The sequence below is a fragment of the Myotis daubentonii genome, chromosome 6 (assembly GCF_963259705.1).
Source record: "Myotis daubentonii chromosome 6, mMyoDau2.1, whole genome shotgun sequence".
In the NCBI taxonomy this organism is placed as follows: Eukaryota; Metazoa; Chordata; class Mammalia; order Chiroptera; family Vespertilionidae; genus Myotis; species Myotis daubentonii.
Window position 1 is genome coordinate 10,125,472 of NC_081845.1, and position 16,138 is coordinate 10,141,609.

The 16,138-nt window shown below is 57.0% G+C and overlaps 2 protein-coding genes across 4 annotated transcripts in view; both read left to right on the top strand.

Moving 5' to 3' along the window:
* Positions 1-16,138, top strand: part of LOC132236791 (UL16-binding protein 1-like) — a 37,396-nt gene extending 21,258 nt beyond the window's left edge. Inside the window, exon 5 of one of the 3 annotated variants that reach the window (XM_059700058.1) lies at positions 15,598-16,138. In XM_059700058.1, coding sequence (XP_059556041.1) covers positions 15,598-15,789 — 192 coding nt within the window. In that variant the 3' untranslated portion in view covers positions 15,790-16,138. The remainder of the gene's footprint in view (positions 1-15,597) is intronic. The other 2 variants (XM_059700059.1, XM_059700061.1) reach the window with 2 other exon arrangements.
* On the top strand, positions 10,056-14,490 carry LOC132236792 (UL-16 binding protein 5-like). Its single transcript, XM_059700063.1, has 4 exons — positions 10,056-10,212; positions 12,988-13,236; positions 13,459-13,722; positions 14,339-14,490. The coding sequence occupies exons 1-4, from the start codon at positions 10,140-10,142 to the stop codon at positions 14,446-14,448; spliced, it is 696 nt and encodes a 231-aa protein (XP_059556046.1). The 5' UTR covers positions 10,056-10,139; the 3' UTR covers positions 14,449-14,490.

Consider the following 16,138-nt stretch of genomic DNA (forward strand, 5'->3'; position numbering starts at 1 on the left):
GGATCCAGGTGATCTATGTATAACAAGAGACTCCATGCATAGGGCTGGGGGACAGAAGCCTGGATTTAATCCCTGGCAGGAGGCAACCAGGAAGGGCCTGGGAGGCTCATCCCACAAGGCTGGGTGAAGGAGGGAAGTGACTGGGAGAACAGGAGGGAGGGGGGAGGCTGGCATGAAAGACCTGGCAAGAAGGCCAGGTGGGAGAAGGACGGACCTCTCTGGACACCTGCACATCCTGGTTCAGCCCAAAGCTTGTTCCTGGCCCCCAGACTCACACCAGACCCCAGGAGCTGGTGGGATCAGCTCCTGACGCTGTATTACTGGATGGGGACTATATCCCACACGTCCACACACAGGAATCAGGTATCTGGATGAATTTCTGGCTGATGTGCCTGTGCTAGTTCCTTCATCTTTCCATGCTCCCATTTCACATTTGTGATATAGGAAACGCTACCTGAGGGACTGAGAAGATTAGTGAGGAGACCATGCAAGTAGCCTGGTGCTGCCCTCCCAGAGGTTGGGGGCCAGGGACTCTAGGATGAGAGAGATGGGCCATGCACTGCGGGCCATGGCACTTCCTCTGTCGCTTGAGCTGCCTTTGAATGTGCGGCTATGAACCATACACCGAACCCTCTGAACAAGAATCAGGAGAGCTTCTCAGACTGAAGAGGCCATGGTTTTACTCTGGTTTAGGATGATTCTCCCCAGAGGATCCCCATGCTACTTAAGTGCTGGTTGGTGCTGTGTGAATGGTTGAAGGAATGAGACCAGTGTGAGGAGAAAAGGCCAGAGGCTAAAACCATTTGCAGAACTGAAAGCCTTAAGTGCCCTGAGCCCTATCAGAGGCCTCCAGGTGGCACTGTAGGCCTTTCAACACTTGCCTGCAGAACAAGCTTGGAAATAAAAATCCTGAATCAGTATTCCAAAGAGGGAGTACTTTAGTCAACAAAAAGCCTTGGGCTCCACTGGGATAGAAACCATTAGAAACACATGTTGATGAAGACAGCTAAGAATGTCTTCTACCTTTTTCTTTAAAAGGAAAGTGCTCTCGGACCGAAAATCTTGAGTCTTTAAGAAAAGAAGAAATGATCATGAAGTTGAAAAGGAGATGGAAAGCTGTAAGTGGTCAGGAGAATGGGGTGGAGGAAGGGGGCTGAGGGTCCCGAGGAGAAGGGATTGAAATGCTAGGGCACTTCCCCCAAGGAGCAGGTGCCCGCCTGGGGGAGAGGCAACCCAGAGGACCAGGGGCAGGGACGACACCCAGGGATTCATTCCCTCCTTGGACCCTACTGATGCGGTCCCAGGTAGCGATGGCGTGGACTGTGGGCAGCAAATTCGGTCTTGTCCTCCTGGCCCAGCTTCTACTACAGGACCGTCCCTGGGCAGAGCTCTGCAGTGAAGCCAGAAAGGAACCTGCTGGGCAGAGGGGGTGGGGGGCACTAGGACGGGGACCAGGACAGGGCGCCCACTGGGGTTCAGAAACTTCCCGAGGGTTGGTGCTGCCACACCTTGTTCAACTCCCCTCCCCGTGTACCAGGCAAGGCAAGGTCAGGGACACAAAACAGGGGACTTGGACTAAAGAGTGATGCTGGGCGAACGGGTGGGGTCACGGGGGTAGGGGAGGGAGCAGGAAATTCTGCTAATGCCCAGCCCTCACCCCACAGTTCCCAGCCCTCCCTGGGAAGAGGGCCCCCAGCCCGGGTCCTCCTGTGGATGAGGAATGTTCACGGGGTTCACGATCCACAGACTGGATATCCCAGCTCCACTCCACTTTCCCAGCAAACCCTCTAACACCCCCACTGCTCTCCACCTGGACCTTCCCAGCAGCTTTTCCAGAGGGTCACCCCAGGCAGTGCAGGCGCTCACTTCCCCAGTCTCACTGCAGCCACAGCCCCTCCCTAGTCACTGCTCCTCCCCCAGCCCAGCCACTGCATCACTGTCCATTTCACCAAGACCGTCCATGTATAAGTGGTTCTATTTGGCCTGTGGGTTCAGGCTGGAGTGAATGAGAGGATGTGGGACCCACTGGTAGGCCGGTGCTCCCCTCTTCCTGTAGAGTGGATCCCTTGCCCCACGAAGGCCACCAGGGACACCCCGTGAAGCTATGGGTGTGAGCCCAGTCCTGCTGGTGCAACATTTCTGGTGTCAGGATCAATCCCCTGCATTTGTTTTCTTTCTTTTTCTTTTTTTATTGAGATACTAGAAAACTTTGTGCACTGGTGGGGTGGGGGTGTCCCTCAGCCCCACTTGTGCCCTCTCACAGTCTGGGACCCTTCAGGAGATAATGACCTGATGGCTTAGGCTAGCTCCCGGGTGGCAGAGGGCAGGCCCAATCCCTAGGTGCAGCCCCTGGTTGGGCTCAGAGCAGGGCCAATTGGGGAGTTGGGGCACCGCCCCCTGTCATGCACAGAGCAGGGTGGATCGGAAGGTTGCAATGCCACCCTCAGTCATGCTCAGGGTAGGGCCGATTGGGGGGTTGGGGCGCCGCCCCCTGTTATCCTCAAGGCAGGGTCGATGGGCGCCACCCCCTGTCAGGCACAGAGCAGGGCCAGTCAGGGGGTTGGGGAGCTCCCCTCTGTCACACACAGAGTACAGCCGATAGGGGAGTTGGGGCACCGCCCCCTGTCACACACAGAGCAGGGAGGATCAAGGGGTTGGGGCACTCGCTGGCACTGTCACACTCAGGGCAGGGCCCATGGGAAGGTTGTGGCTCCACCCCGTCACACACAGGGCAGGGCCCATGGGGGGGTTGGGGCCCTGCACCCTGTCACACACAGAGCCGCAGGGCGATAGGGGGTTTGGGTGCTGCCCCCATCACTCTGCTCCAGGGGCCAGGAGGCCTTCTGGCTCCACTGATCCCAGTGCTGGGAGGCCTCATGGCTCTGCTTGACACAGGGGCAGTGAGGCCTCGCTGCTCCCCTGATCCCAGTGCTGGGAGGCCTCGCGGCTCTGCTGATCCCAGGTTTGGGAGGCCTCGTGGCTCCGCTGATCCTGGTGCTGGGAGGCATATTACCCTTTAACTATATAGGATAGAGACCTGGTGCACGGGGGCGGGGGGGGGGGGTGGCGGGGGGACAGCTGGTTTGCCCTGAAGGGTGTTCTTGATCAGGGTGGGGGTCCCGCTTGGGTCCCTGGCCAGCCTGGGTGAGAGGATGATGGCTGTTTGCAGCTGGTCACACCCCCTTCAGGGTGGGGGTCCCCACTGGGGTTCCTGGCCAGTCTGGGTGAGGGGTTGAGGGCCGTTTTCAGGCTGGCGGGTGACTGAAGCTCCCAATCTCTCCTTTTTTTCGTGTTTTTTTTTTTTTTTTAATTCTGGGATTTATTTACCTTCTATGGCTGTCACTGTAGCTGAGAGCCGGCTTTAGCTCTGAGGCTCGGCTCCAGCTCTGAGACCTCGGCTGCTGAAAGCAGGTATCTGGTTTTTTTGGCTTCTATAATTGAAACACTGTTGCAACTCCAGCTCAGCCAGCTGGCTGAAAGCATGGGGTTTGTTTAGCTTCTATAATTGCAACATTGTTTCTTAGAGTGCAAGCTCAGAGCCCAGCAGTGGAAGGGGGGGAACTTTGGCTTCCTCCTTCACTGGAGCAAGCAAGCCTCCTGTTCGCTTCAGCTGCCTGACTGCCGGCCGCCATCTTGGTTGGTAGTTAATTTGCATATTGCCCTGATTAGCCAATGGGAAGCGTGTCAGAGGTATGGTTAATTACCATGTTTGTCTATTATTAGACAGGACTAGAGGCCCAGTGCACAAAAATTTGTGCACTCGGGGGGGAGGGGGTGTCCCTTAGCCCGGCCTGTGCCCTCTTGCAGTCTGGGACCCCTCAGGGGATGACCATCTGCTGGCTTAGGCCCACTCCCCGGGGGATTTGGCCTAAGATGGCAATCAGACATTCCTCTAGCAGCCAGGCAGCGGGGAGCAGGCCTAAACTGCAGTCGGACATCCTTAGCGCTGCTGAGGAGGCAGGAGAGGCTCCCACCACCACCGCTGTACTGGCAGCCATCAGCCTGGCTTGTGGCTGAGCAGAGCTCCTCCCATGTGAGAGCGCCCTGACCACCAGAGGGCAGCTCCTGCATTGAGCGTCTGCCCCCTGGTGGTCAGTGTGTGTCATAGTAGTGACCAGTCATTCCCAGTCCTTCTGCTGTTAGGGTAGGTTTTCATATTACCCTTTTACTATATAGGATTGAGGCCTGGTGCATAGGAGGGGGCCGGCTGGTTTGCTCTGAAGGGTGTCCAGGATCAGGGTGGGGTGCCTGGCCAGCCTTGGTGAGGGGCTGATGGCTGTTTGCAGCTGGTCACACCCCCTTCAGGATGCAGGTCCCCACTGGTGTGCCTGACCAGCCTGGATGACGGGCTGATGGCTGTTTGCAGCTGGCCACACCCCCTTCAGGGTGGGGGTCCCCACTGGGGTGCCTGGCCAGTCTGGGTGAGGGGCTGAGGGCTGTTTTCAGGCTGGCGGTTGACTGAAGCTCCCAGCCTCTTTTTTTTTCTTCTTTTTTTTTCTGGGATTTATTTACCTTCTATAGCTGTCACTGGAGCTGAGAGCCTGCTCCAGCTCTGAGGCCACGGCTGGCTTAAAGCAGGTATCTGAGTTTGTTTAGCTTCTATAATTGCAACATTGTTGCATCTGGAGCTCAGAGCTGGGCTAAGGCAGGCGGGAAACCTTGGCTTCCTCCATCACTGGAGCAAGCAAGCCTCTACCATCTTTGTTGGCAGTTAATTTGCATATCCTGCTGATTAGCCAATGGGAAGGGTAGCAAAGTTACAATTAATTACCATGTTTCTTTATTATTAGATAGGATGATTGACATATAACATTGTATTCATTTCAAATGTACAACATAATGATTTGGTATTTGTATTTATTGTGAAAAGATCACCACAGTAAGTCTAGTTGACATCTATCACCACACATAGTTACAATGTTTTTGCTGTGAGAAGTGTTAGATGTGCCTCCTAATAACTCTCAGTTTACAATATAGTATTATAACCACAGTCCCCATGCTCTGCAGCCCCACGACTTGTTTAGTTTATACCTGGAAGTTTGTGCCTTGGATAGGCAATGGGGTGAAGAAGACCTGAGGTGGTATAAGGCCCAATGGGGTGGGGGTGGGAGTGGGGTATGTATGAAATATTACAAGAATTGCATTCCCTAACTGGTTTGGCTCAGTGGATAGAGTGTTGGCCTGCAGACTGAAGGGTCCGGGGTTCGATTCAGGTCAAGGGCATGTACCTTGGTTGCCGGCACATCCCCAGTAGGGGTTGTGCAGGAGGCAGCTGATCTATGTTTCTAACTCTCTATCCCTCTCCTTTCCTCTCTGTAAAAAATATATTTTAAAAATATATTTAAAAAGAAAGAAAAGAATTATAGCCCCAGGAATGGAGAGGGACTTAACAGATGAATGGCAGCCAAGCTGTGACACTATTGAGGTGTTTTCACTAAATAAAATTCCCTTCCTATCTATACCCCCTCACTTTGCACTCCTACCCCCAAACCACGGAGCTTGAGAGGTGGGGGTGAGGGGCCGGGCACAGGCCAAATCTGCGGGCAGTGGCAAGGGACCCGTAGTGAGGCCTGGAGCAGGGGGCACGGGTGGCGCGCGCGCAAGATGGGACAGCCAATGGGTAGCTGGGCGCAGGACAGGATAACCAAACACCAGACAAGCCGGGACAAGGGGGCGGGGCGCAACACAGAACAGCCAAAAGAGAGCCAATGGGGAGCGGGGCACCCCCGGGGGCGGGTCGGCAGCCACTTGACACCCCAGGCTAGCGGACTACCCAGACCAGGCACCCGCTGGTTCACCGGGCTCACCGCGCGCGTGCTGTGAACCCTCCAGTCCTGGCTGTGCCCTTTCCCGGTTTGGGTGGCAATGGAGGTGTCTGTGGTCTTCTTGCTCTTGCTTCTGCTTTGGGACCTGGCTACTGCACACTGTAGGTTGAGGAATGGAATGTGAGGCGAGGGACCGGCATTGAGACGGGAACCTGAGGGATGTGATGGGCGGGAGCCCACGGTGGGGTTCGGAGCCTTCCGCCGGGAGGAGCGCAGGCCCGCCGACCCTCCTCCATCGGCTCTGCGGGCGCCTTTCCGTCTCCGGGGCGTCTGCTTAGCTGCCGCCTCTTTCCAGGGAACAGGGACGGGGAGGAGGATAGGGGCGAGGAGGACGCTGCGGGGATTTCCGATGAAGCCCGTTCCCCCACCCGAGCCGCGACGCACGCCCTACCCCCGCCTCACTAAATGCTTCTTAAAGTGAAGGCAAAACCCACCGTGACTCTGAGTCCGGGCTGGCGAGGCTCCGAGAACGCATCTGGTTTTGCTAGTAGCGGCGGCGGCGGAGCCAGGCCGGTCGTCGGGGCCCGAGCACGCTGGCTCCTAGCAGCCCAGGAGCGCGCACCACAGGCCGGCGGCCGAGCTCGCGCATCCCGGCGTGGCCCCTCCGCTGCCCGCAGAGAAGGAAGATGAGCGAGTGGAGTTCGATCCAGCCAGCCCTTGGCCTCCACGCGGGAGAGGACGGCGCTGAGAAGCGGGCGGGGCGGCCGGGAAAGCAGCCGCCCGAGGAGCCCAGCGAAGCGCCCACACCTGGGGCCTCGGGGCGGACCACAGGGGAGCAAGCAGGGCGCTGCCCGGACCCGGAAACCACGGCTCCAGGGAGGAAGCCAGGGCAGACCCAGGACACGGGAGAGGGAGGAAGAGGAGGGCATCTCGCAGGGGTCCTCCGAGGAGGAGCAGCGACCGGCCACCTGCTTCCACCCGTGGAGCGTCTCCTTCTGGGATGGGCAGCTCCGCTCCCTCTGTCCCGCCTCCCCGCCCCGCCGTCGCCGCCTGCACCTCCACACTACTCTCTCCTCGCCCGCAGGACCGTGACTGAGCCCCTTCCTCCCCTAACAGGCGACCCGGACTGACTCCCTCCCTGGAGACGGGCTCGGACTGACTTCTTCCCAGAATGACCTCCAACTGCCCCCCCACCCCGACCCCCACCCCAACCACCACCACCACCCCCACCACCACCGCGGGACCCGACTGTCTCCCCCTGAGACAGTGGGACCCAGACTGACAAGCTCCCCTTGGCAGGTCCGGACTGATTCCCTCCGGGCCCGGGGCCAGACTGACTCATGCACAGGTGAGGGGGCGGGGAGCGGACCGGCCTTAGTGACTGGGTATCCAGGGCGGCAAGGGTCTCCGGGTGCCGCACCCACTCCTCAGCTCTGGAAGTGTGCGCTGCGGCTTTGGGTGGAGTGGTCTGTGGGGCTAAGCCCCTGCTTGTTGCTCTTGCTTCCACTTTGGAAACCGGCTGATCCTGGATGTGAGTTGGGGAGTGGAATGTGGCATTATTCTGTTTTCAGACCTGTTCCTCGTCCTGTTGCCTCTTCTCACCTTCACTTCTCTCTTCAACTCGCCTGGCCTATTCTGGAAATCCTTTAACACCACCTCAGAGCAGCTCCTGGGAGGATTCTCTACCACCTTCCTCATGTGTCACCGCCTCTTCTATCCCAGCAGGAGTAATTATTGTAACCCTTGCTTCCCCATTAGCCGTGAGCCCCAAGTGGCCAGGGCCCATCCCCTCTCTTTGCTCCAAGCCCAGGATCTGTCACCTTAGCTGCCACACGTAGAGGGTAGAAACTGTCTGCATCATAGGATTACCTGGTGCTGCAGGGGCTGAGGAGGCATCTTATCAGAATGGGGTGCTGCACAGGTGTCACTGTTGTGTTCCATTGCAGCTGCATCAACCACTGCCATCGCCACTGACCCATCCAAGGCCACAACCAACACACCCATCGCCTGGTGGATCTACCTTTTGATCTTCACCTGCGCAACCATAGTTGGCATCTTAGTCTGGGTCCTTTACAGTAACAGGTATTGAGGGCTTAATTGTGTGGGAAATGGTGGAAGGCCTTGTAGACCCAATTCAAAAGGCTGAGGTTCACAGAAAGTGGCTTAGAACGGCCAGTTAGGGGGTGGGGGGAGGCAAACAGAAAGGACTACTTAAGGAGGCAACTCTTACAGTTAGAAGGAAGCCTGGGATTCCTGACTGAGCCCTGGTGTAATCACCTGACAGCCAGCCTCCTGCACGTTTCAGATCCTGAGCCACTGAGGGGCCCCTATGAATAGGGCAGGGCTGGGACCTTCATACTGAGAGCTCCAGGTGCCGCTAGGTAAGAGGCTGGGAGAAGGGAAAGAAGCATGATTGTCTGCAACCCTCCCCAGGCTGTCAGGTGTCAGGATGGGCCTTCCTGTCCATCAGAGCTCCCACCAGGTCCTTTACAGCCTCCCCCCCCCATCCCCACCCCCACCCCCAGGAGAATCAGACCTGAGTGAAGGGAGCAGATTGACTCATTAACCCAGAACATCGGTAGCAGGGCTGGGGTGACTCTGTGATGTGCAAAGGGTGGGCAGAGCTTGGTACACGCTGCTGGCCCCGGGGCAGGGGTGGCAGGTTCAGGGAAGATGTGACTCTGCTGAGGGCAGGGCTGGAGATGGAGAGTCACTGGGGTGCTGGACCCCAGGAGAACTGACCCAGGATTTCCTCAGCCACTGGGACCAACACTCGCCCTTTTCTGCAGGCTGCCGATGCGACCATGAAGGCCCTGGTGATGTGGACCATCTCAGCGACTCTGCCTTTGCTTGGCTGCCTCTGGATGATCTTCTGCTCGTTGTTAGAACACGAGGAGTTCAAACCTCTGTCCAGAGACCAGGGTCAGATCAGGATGAGACAGTAGAGGCAGCATCTCATGTCCGTTATTGCATTTGCTGAGTATCCTCCTCAGGGCTTTTTAAACATATCATGTCACTTTCTGTGGTGCTAAGAGATGTAATTCCTGCATTTAGACATTAATAGCTTCAATAAGAAATCTCCACAAAGAGAACATTTTCCATCGTTTTTGTGGAGGATCAGTTACATCTCTGCATCTTGTATTTTATGCAAATGATATTGCCAAAAAGTGCCAAACCTCACAATTTCTTTCTGTCCACAAAAGAAATTATGTATTTTTTCTTTTTTTTCTTTTTTTTTTTCTTTTGCGGTGCGCTGCAAGGCGGCGTGCGCTGCGAGGGGCGATGAGCTGCGAGTGGGAGTGCGCTGCGAGGGGCGGGGCGGCGAGCGGCGAGGGGCCGGGCGGCGCGCGGCGAGGGGGCGGTGCCTCGTGAGGGGTCTAATTATGTATTTTTTTAAATATATTTTATTGATTTTTTACAGAGGGGAAGGGAGAGAGATAGAGAGTTAGAAACATCGATGAGAGAGAAACATCGATCAGCTGCCTCCTGCACATCTCCCACTGGGGATGTGCTCACCACCCGGGTACATGCCCTTGACCGGAATCCAACCTGGGACCTTTCAGTCCGCAGGCCGACGCTCTATCCACTGAGCAAACCGGTTTCGGCAAATTATGTATTTTTTTGATGTTTCAATGAAATATGGCTAATTTTGAATACTTTTTTTCTATTAATTAAATCTTTATTGTTCAGATTATTACATTGGTTCCTCTTTTTTCCCACCATAACTCCCCTCCTCCCAGTTCCCACCCCACCCTCCGCCCTCACTCCCCCACCCACTGTCCTCATCCATAGGTGCACGATTTTTGTCCAGTCTCTTCCTGCATCCCCCACACCCCTTTCCACCCCAAGAATGGTCAGTCCATTCCCTTTCTATGTCCCTGATTCTATTACAATCACCAGTTCATTCTCTTCATCAGATTACTTATTCACTTGATTTTTAAATTCACTTGTTGATAAATGTGTATTTGTTGTTCATAATTTGTATCTTTACCTTTTTCTTCTTCTTCCTCTTCTTAAAGGATACCTTTCAACTTTCAAATACTACTGGGCGAGTGAGGCCCAGTGACCAGTACCAGGCGTGCAGGCTGGTGAACGGAGCACCCCGGGGCGCAAGACAGGACAGCCAATGGGGAGCTGCAGTGCAAGACAGGCCAGCCAATGGGCTGCTGCAGTGCAAGACAGGACAGCCAATGGGGAGCTGCAGTCGGCCCGTCCCTTCTCCGGGAGCCGGCGCAGGGCAGTTTGTGAATGAGCAGGAGAGCGAGCTACACACGGGTCTGCGCAGACCTGCAGCACAGGCGGTTCAGGGGGCTACCGCGCGTGGTGTTAATAACCCTCGGGTCCCGGCTGTGCCCGCTCCCGCTTTGGGTGGAGATGGAGCGGTCTGTAGGGCTCAGCGCCGTCTTCTTGCTCTTGCTTCCACTTTGGGACCCGGCTACTGCACACTGTAAGTTGGGGAATGGAATGTGGGGCGAGGGACCGGCATTCAGACGGGAACCTGAGGATGTGATGGGAGGGAGCCCACGGTGGGGTTCCGAGCCTTCCCGCCAGGAGGGGCGCAGACCCGCCGACCCTCGGCCATCAGCACTGCGGGCGCCTTTCCGTCTCGGGGCGTCTGGGAACAGGGACGGGGATGAGGGATGGGGGCGAGGAGGACGCTGCGGGGATTTCTGATGAAGCCTCTTCCCCACCCCGAGCCGCGACGCCCGCCCCCCTCACTAAATGCTTCTTAAAGTGAACGCAAAACACACCGGGACTCCGAGTCCGGGCTGGCGCGGCCCGTAGAAAGCATCGGCTTTTGCTAGTAGAAGCAGCACCAGCGGCCCGTCGAGCGGGGGGCGGGGAGCAAGCGGGGGGGGGGGGGGGCGGAGGCAGCGGAGGGGCTCGTGGGGGGCGCGGGGCAGCGGGGGTGCAGTAGAGGAGCGCGTGGGGGGGGCGCGTGGCAGCGGGAGCGCGCGGGGCCGCGGGGAGTCGCGTGGGGGGGCAGCCGGGGAGCGCGTGGGGGGGCGTGGCAGCGGGAGGGCGAGGGGCAGCGGGGAGTCGCGTGGGGGGCGCGGGGCAGCGGGGAGTCGCGTGGGGGGGCGCGGGGCAGCGGAGGGGCGCTCGCGGGGGGGACGCGGGGCAGCGGGGGGCGCGCGGGGGGCACAGGGGGGGTTGAGGAGGGCGGAGGGGCGGGGCAACGGCGCGGGGAGCGGGGGCGGGGCAACGGCGCGGGGAGAGGGGGCGGGGCAGCGCGGGGGGCGGGCCGGGTGGTGGAGAGGGCGGGGCAGCGGGGCGGGGCGGGGGCGGGGCAGCGCGGGGGGCGGGCCGGGTGGTGGAGAGGGCGGGGCAGCGGGGCGGGGCGGGGGCGGGGCAGCGCGGGGGGGCGGGGCGGGGCAGCGCGGGGGGGCGGGGCGGGGCAGCGCGGGGGGGCGGGGCGGGGCGGGGCGGGGCAGCGCTGGGGGCATGCGTGGTGGCGCAGAGCTGTGCTGCCGGCGACCCAGTGCCGGAGCCGGTCGCTCCTGGCTGCCGCGGATCGCGCACCAGAGGGATAGCAGCAAAGCTGTGACACTATTGATGTAGAAAATGAGTTGTATGGCCTATTGTAAAATCTTTGCGAAGAATTTGGAATTTATCCGATATGCTGCCCACAGAGAAGGAAGACGAGCGAGTGGAGTTCGATCCAACCAGCCCTTGGCCTCTACGCGGGAGAGGACGGCGCTGAGAAGCGGGCGGGGCGGGCGGGGCGGCCGGGAAAGCAGCCGCTGGAGGAGCCCAGCGAAGCGCCCACACCTGAGGCCTCAGGGCGGACCACAGGGGATCAAACAGGGCGCTGCCCGGACCCGGGAAACCACGACTCCAGGGGGGAAGCCAGGGCAGACCCAGGACACCGGAGAGGGAGGAAGAGGAGGGCATCTCGCAGGGGTCCGCCCCGGAGGAGCGGCGACCGGCCACCCGCTTACACCCGCGGAGCGTCTCTTTCTGGGATGGGCAGCTTCGCTCCCTCTGCCCCGCCTCCCCGGCCTCCACCGCCCGCCTGCGCCGCCTGCACCGCCTCACTACACCGCACAGCAGCCGGGCCCTGGGGGCGGAGGGGGAGCCGTTTTCCTTTGGGCTCGGTTCTCAGCACCCCCTCACCCCCACGTGCATCCTCCCGCACCCCCGCCCCGGCCTCCTGACAAAGCTGACGTCCCAGTTAGCAGCACCCCGTGCCCGCTGCGTCCCTGCGCCCTGGGTGGTGGGGGCATTGCTGACTGGGCTCCTGGTTTAGGGGTCCCTTCCCCACTCTTACCTCTGGCTCCCCATGAGGGGGCCTGGGAGGGCTCCCCTGGCCTTAAAGGGGCCTGAGCCCCATCTCACTCTGACATGCCCACTCCGCTGTCCTCCAGCAGCACCCATGGCCATGGATAGGGCTGTTTGGCCCCAAGATGCCCCAACCAATCTGTGTCTCACCAGGGGCGGCTCACACTCTCTCTTCCACGAGGTGCCTAGCCCTGCACTGGGTTGAACAGCGCCCCCCTGGGGCACAGAAGGGAAGGCGGGAGGGGTGTGAGCCCCTGACACCATCTGCTTCCACTCTAGGCCTCCAGTGTCCTCCCCTCACATGGGGCACTAACAAGGAGCCAGCCTTGCCCACTCCCACCCCCTGCTCCTCCCCACCCCCGGAGGTTCTGGTTCCATCTTTCCTCTGTTCACACACTCTCTCTGGACAGTTGTGTTGTTTTTTGTTCCGTGTTTCATTCTTAGACATCTGTCATTGCTGCTGCTGCCAGCGCCCAATGTTCATCCTCACTGCCTCCTGTGCTGCCCACACTCCCCTCCAAGATGCTCTTGGGAGGGGCCAGGGGCAAAGCAGGCTGGGAACCCACTGCCCCAGCCCAGGGAAGGTGGGGCTCTGCCCTAGGATGCTGCCACAGAGTGAGCAGGAGGCCTGTGTTGACAGCAGAGAGTGTAGGGCCACCTTCTCCCCCTGTTGCGCTGGGGAGGAGGTAGCCATGATTTGACCCAGCCTGGGCCCCTCCCTCTGGCTTCCTACTTGCAGTTACTTGAAGAAAAATATATCCTTCTCTGAAAAAAACAAAAAACAAAAAAACTGGAAGCCTGAGCCTCTGATGTCTGGACCTGAACAGGACAAGGGCTGCCCAGCCATCAGGGGGATTCACTTCCTGTCAAGAATGGAGGAGGGGCACTTAGGGTTACTTTTATTCCAACTACAACCTTCCCCTGCATTTTCTCCTCACAGGTGCTAAATCTCTGGGCTATAAATTCACAGTCACTCCTAATGGACAACCATGGTGTGAAATTCAAGGCCAGGTCAATGGAAACACATTTCTTCATTATACCTGTGGTAGCCAGGAGGTCAAACTCTTCAGTGTTCTGGATGTGAATGCCACACAGGCCTGGAATCAGCAGAGAGACACTCTGCAAGATGTGGTGGAAGAGCTCAAGAAGACCCCGCCTAACATGAAAGCAGAGATTACTGCACCCAGCGGTACGTTTACAAAACCCAGGGTAGAGGTGGAACAGGGTTTAGGGTTAGGGAACAATTGTGTTTATGTGAATATTGGAAGTTGGTCCCACCCAAGAGACTCAGGAGCCACCGAGGACAGAGCAGGACCAGGAGATAAGAGGGAGCAGCGGGCTGGACACCAGGTGGGGACAAAGGCTCTGCCAAGACCCAAGGCTGACCTCTTTCCCTTGGTTTTGGGGACAGGTCCTCTCTCCCTGCAGAGCAGCATGATGTGTGAGCAGGAATCCAGTGGACCCACTGGAGCATCCTGGGAGTTTGGATTAGATGGACAGATATCTGTCCACTTTGACCCAAGGAATGGAAACTGGGCAGTGCTGCAAGGTGAAGGCAGAGTGTTAAAGCAAACATTGGCGAGTGACAAAGATACAACCAATCTCCTTGTTAGGACCTCAGTTGGAGACTGTAGGAAGTGGCTTAAAGAAGTTTTGTGTCTCCTGAGCACAAAAGGTAATTCTACAGAGGAAATGAAGTTGTATGTCCCTTGAAATGACGTTTACACTGTGTGTGGTGTTGTATGTTGTGTGTGGTTTGAGAAAGTGACCCATCCACCACAGTGAGGGTTTTTTGGAGAATAAGGGCCATAGGTTAGTTCTGTGATCCCTCCTTTGGCTTCTCACTTCCTCATGTCACATAACCTTGGACCACTCTCTGTGCATTTCTTGCTGACTGCAAACATTCGGTCATTGTTCTGTTTTCAGACCTTTTTCTTGTCCTGTTCCCTCTTCTCACCTTCACTTGTCTTCTTCAACTCACCTGGTCTATTTCTGGAAATCCTTTAACACCACCTCAGAGCAGCTCCCAGGAGGATTCTCTACCACCTTCCTCACGTGTCACCTCCTCTTCTGTCCCATATGGAGTGGTTCCTGTAGCCATTGCTTCCCCCATCAGCTGTGTGAGCCCATCTCCTCCCTTTGCTCCAACCCCAGGATCTGTCCAGTGGCTGCCACATGTAGAGGGTAGACACTGTCTGCATCATAGGATTCCCTGGGACAGCGTGGGCTGAGGAGGCTTCTCCGTAGAATTGGGTTCTGCATGGATGCTACCCTTTTTTGTTCCATTACAGCTGCATCAACCACTGCCACAGCCACAGTCCCGTCCAAGGCCAACACGCCCATCACTTCAATTCTCCCTGTGATCCTCACCTGCTCGGTCATCATTGGCATCTTAGGCTGAGGCCTTTACGGTAACAGGTACTGCGGGCTTAATTGTGTGGGAAATGAGGGACAGAAGGCCTGGGGTGAGGACAGGGAAAGATGAATTCCAGCCTGACCCCTGACCCCGCCCTCCTTAAACTTCTCCTCCTGGAAATTAGGCCAGGAGACTAACACATGTTATCACTGAACAGCAATAAGTTGCACAAGCTCAGCCCTGAGTGCTGCTGTCTCCGCACTGTTGATGCCAGTGGGAAAGGGAGAGGCCCACACCAAGGCTTAAGGCCTGTAGATGCTAAAGGGGTTTAGGGATTGCAGTCCTGACTCCGATTCTCTGTTTGGGAGTGTTTGGGGCCCCCAGTGTGGGTGGTGTGGGGACAGAGGCACACAGGGCATGGGCAGTGCTCACATTCAGGTGAGAGCAGCATGCTGGCTCCATGTGATGTGTCCAGGGGAAAGGAATATCCAAGGGGCTAAGAGGAGAGGGACCTCAGTCTAATCCCAGGAAGGGGTGGAAGGCCTTACAAACACAACTCAAAAGGATGAAGTTCACAGAAAGTGGCTGTGAACCAGCCAGTAAGGGGGAGAGGCAAACAGTAAGGACTACTTAAGGAGGCAAACCTTAAGGTTAGAAGGAGGCCTGGAATTCCTGGCTGAGCCCTGGTGTAATCACCTGACAGCAAGCCTCCTCCACGTTTCAGATCCTCAGCCATTGAGGGGTCCTTATGAATAGTGCAGGGCTGGGACCTTCATAATGAGAGTTCCAGGTGCTGCTAGGTAAGAGCCTGGGAGAGAAGGGATAAGAAGGATGATTATCTGCAACCCTCCCTAGGCTGTCAGGTGTCAGGATGGGCCTTCCTGTCCATCAGAGCTCCCACCAGGTCCTTTACAGCCTCCCACCCCCAGGAGAATCAGACCTGAGTGAAGGGAGCAGATTGACTCATTAACCCAGAACATCTGCAGCAGGCCTGAGGTGACGCTGTGATATGCAAAGGGTGGGCAGAACTTGGTACAGGCTGCTGGTCTCAGGGCAGGGGTGGCAGGTTCAGGGAAGATGTGACTCTGGTGAGGGCAGGGCTGGAGATGGGGAGTGACTGGGGTGCTGGAGCCCCAGGAGAACTGACCCAGGATTTCCTCAGCCACTGGGACCAACACTCGCCCTTTTCCCCAGGCTGCCGATGCGACCAAGGAGGCCCTGGTGGTGTGGACCATCTCAGCGACTCTGCCTTTGCTTGGCTGCCTCTGGATGACCTGCTGCTCCTTTTTAGAACACGAGGAGTTCAAACCTTCTGTCCAGAGACCAGGATCAGATCAGGATGAGACAGTAGAGGCAGCATCTCATGTCTGTTATTGCATTTGCTGAGTATCCTCCTCAGGGCTTTTTAAACATATCATGTCACTTTCTGTGGTGCTAAGAGATGTCATTCCTGCATTTAGACATTAATAGCTTTAATAAGAAATCTCAACAAAGAGAACATTTTCCGTCTTTTTTGTGGAAGATCAGATACATCTCTGCATCTGGACTTTTCAAAAAGTGCCAAACCTCAGGACTTCTTTCTGTCCACAAAAACAAGTATATATTTTAAAATAACAAAATTATATTTACAGTTGTTTCCATTAGTAGCTTATAACAGTATATTTAAATAAACATGTTTATATTCTAAAAAACTTAAAGCCTTTGTAGTTTTGTATTATTCCTTTTTTAGAGAATT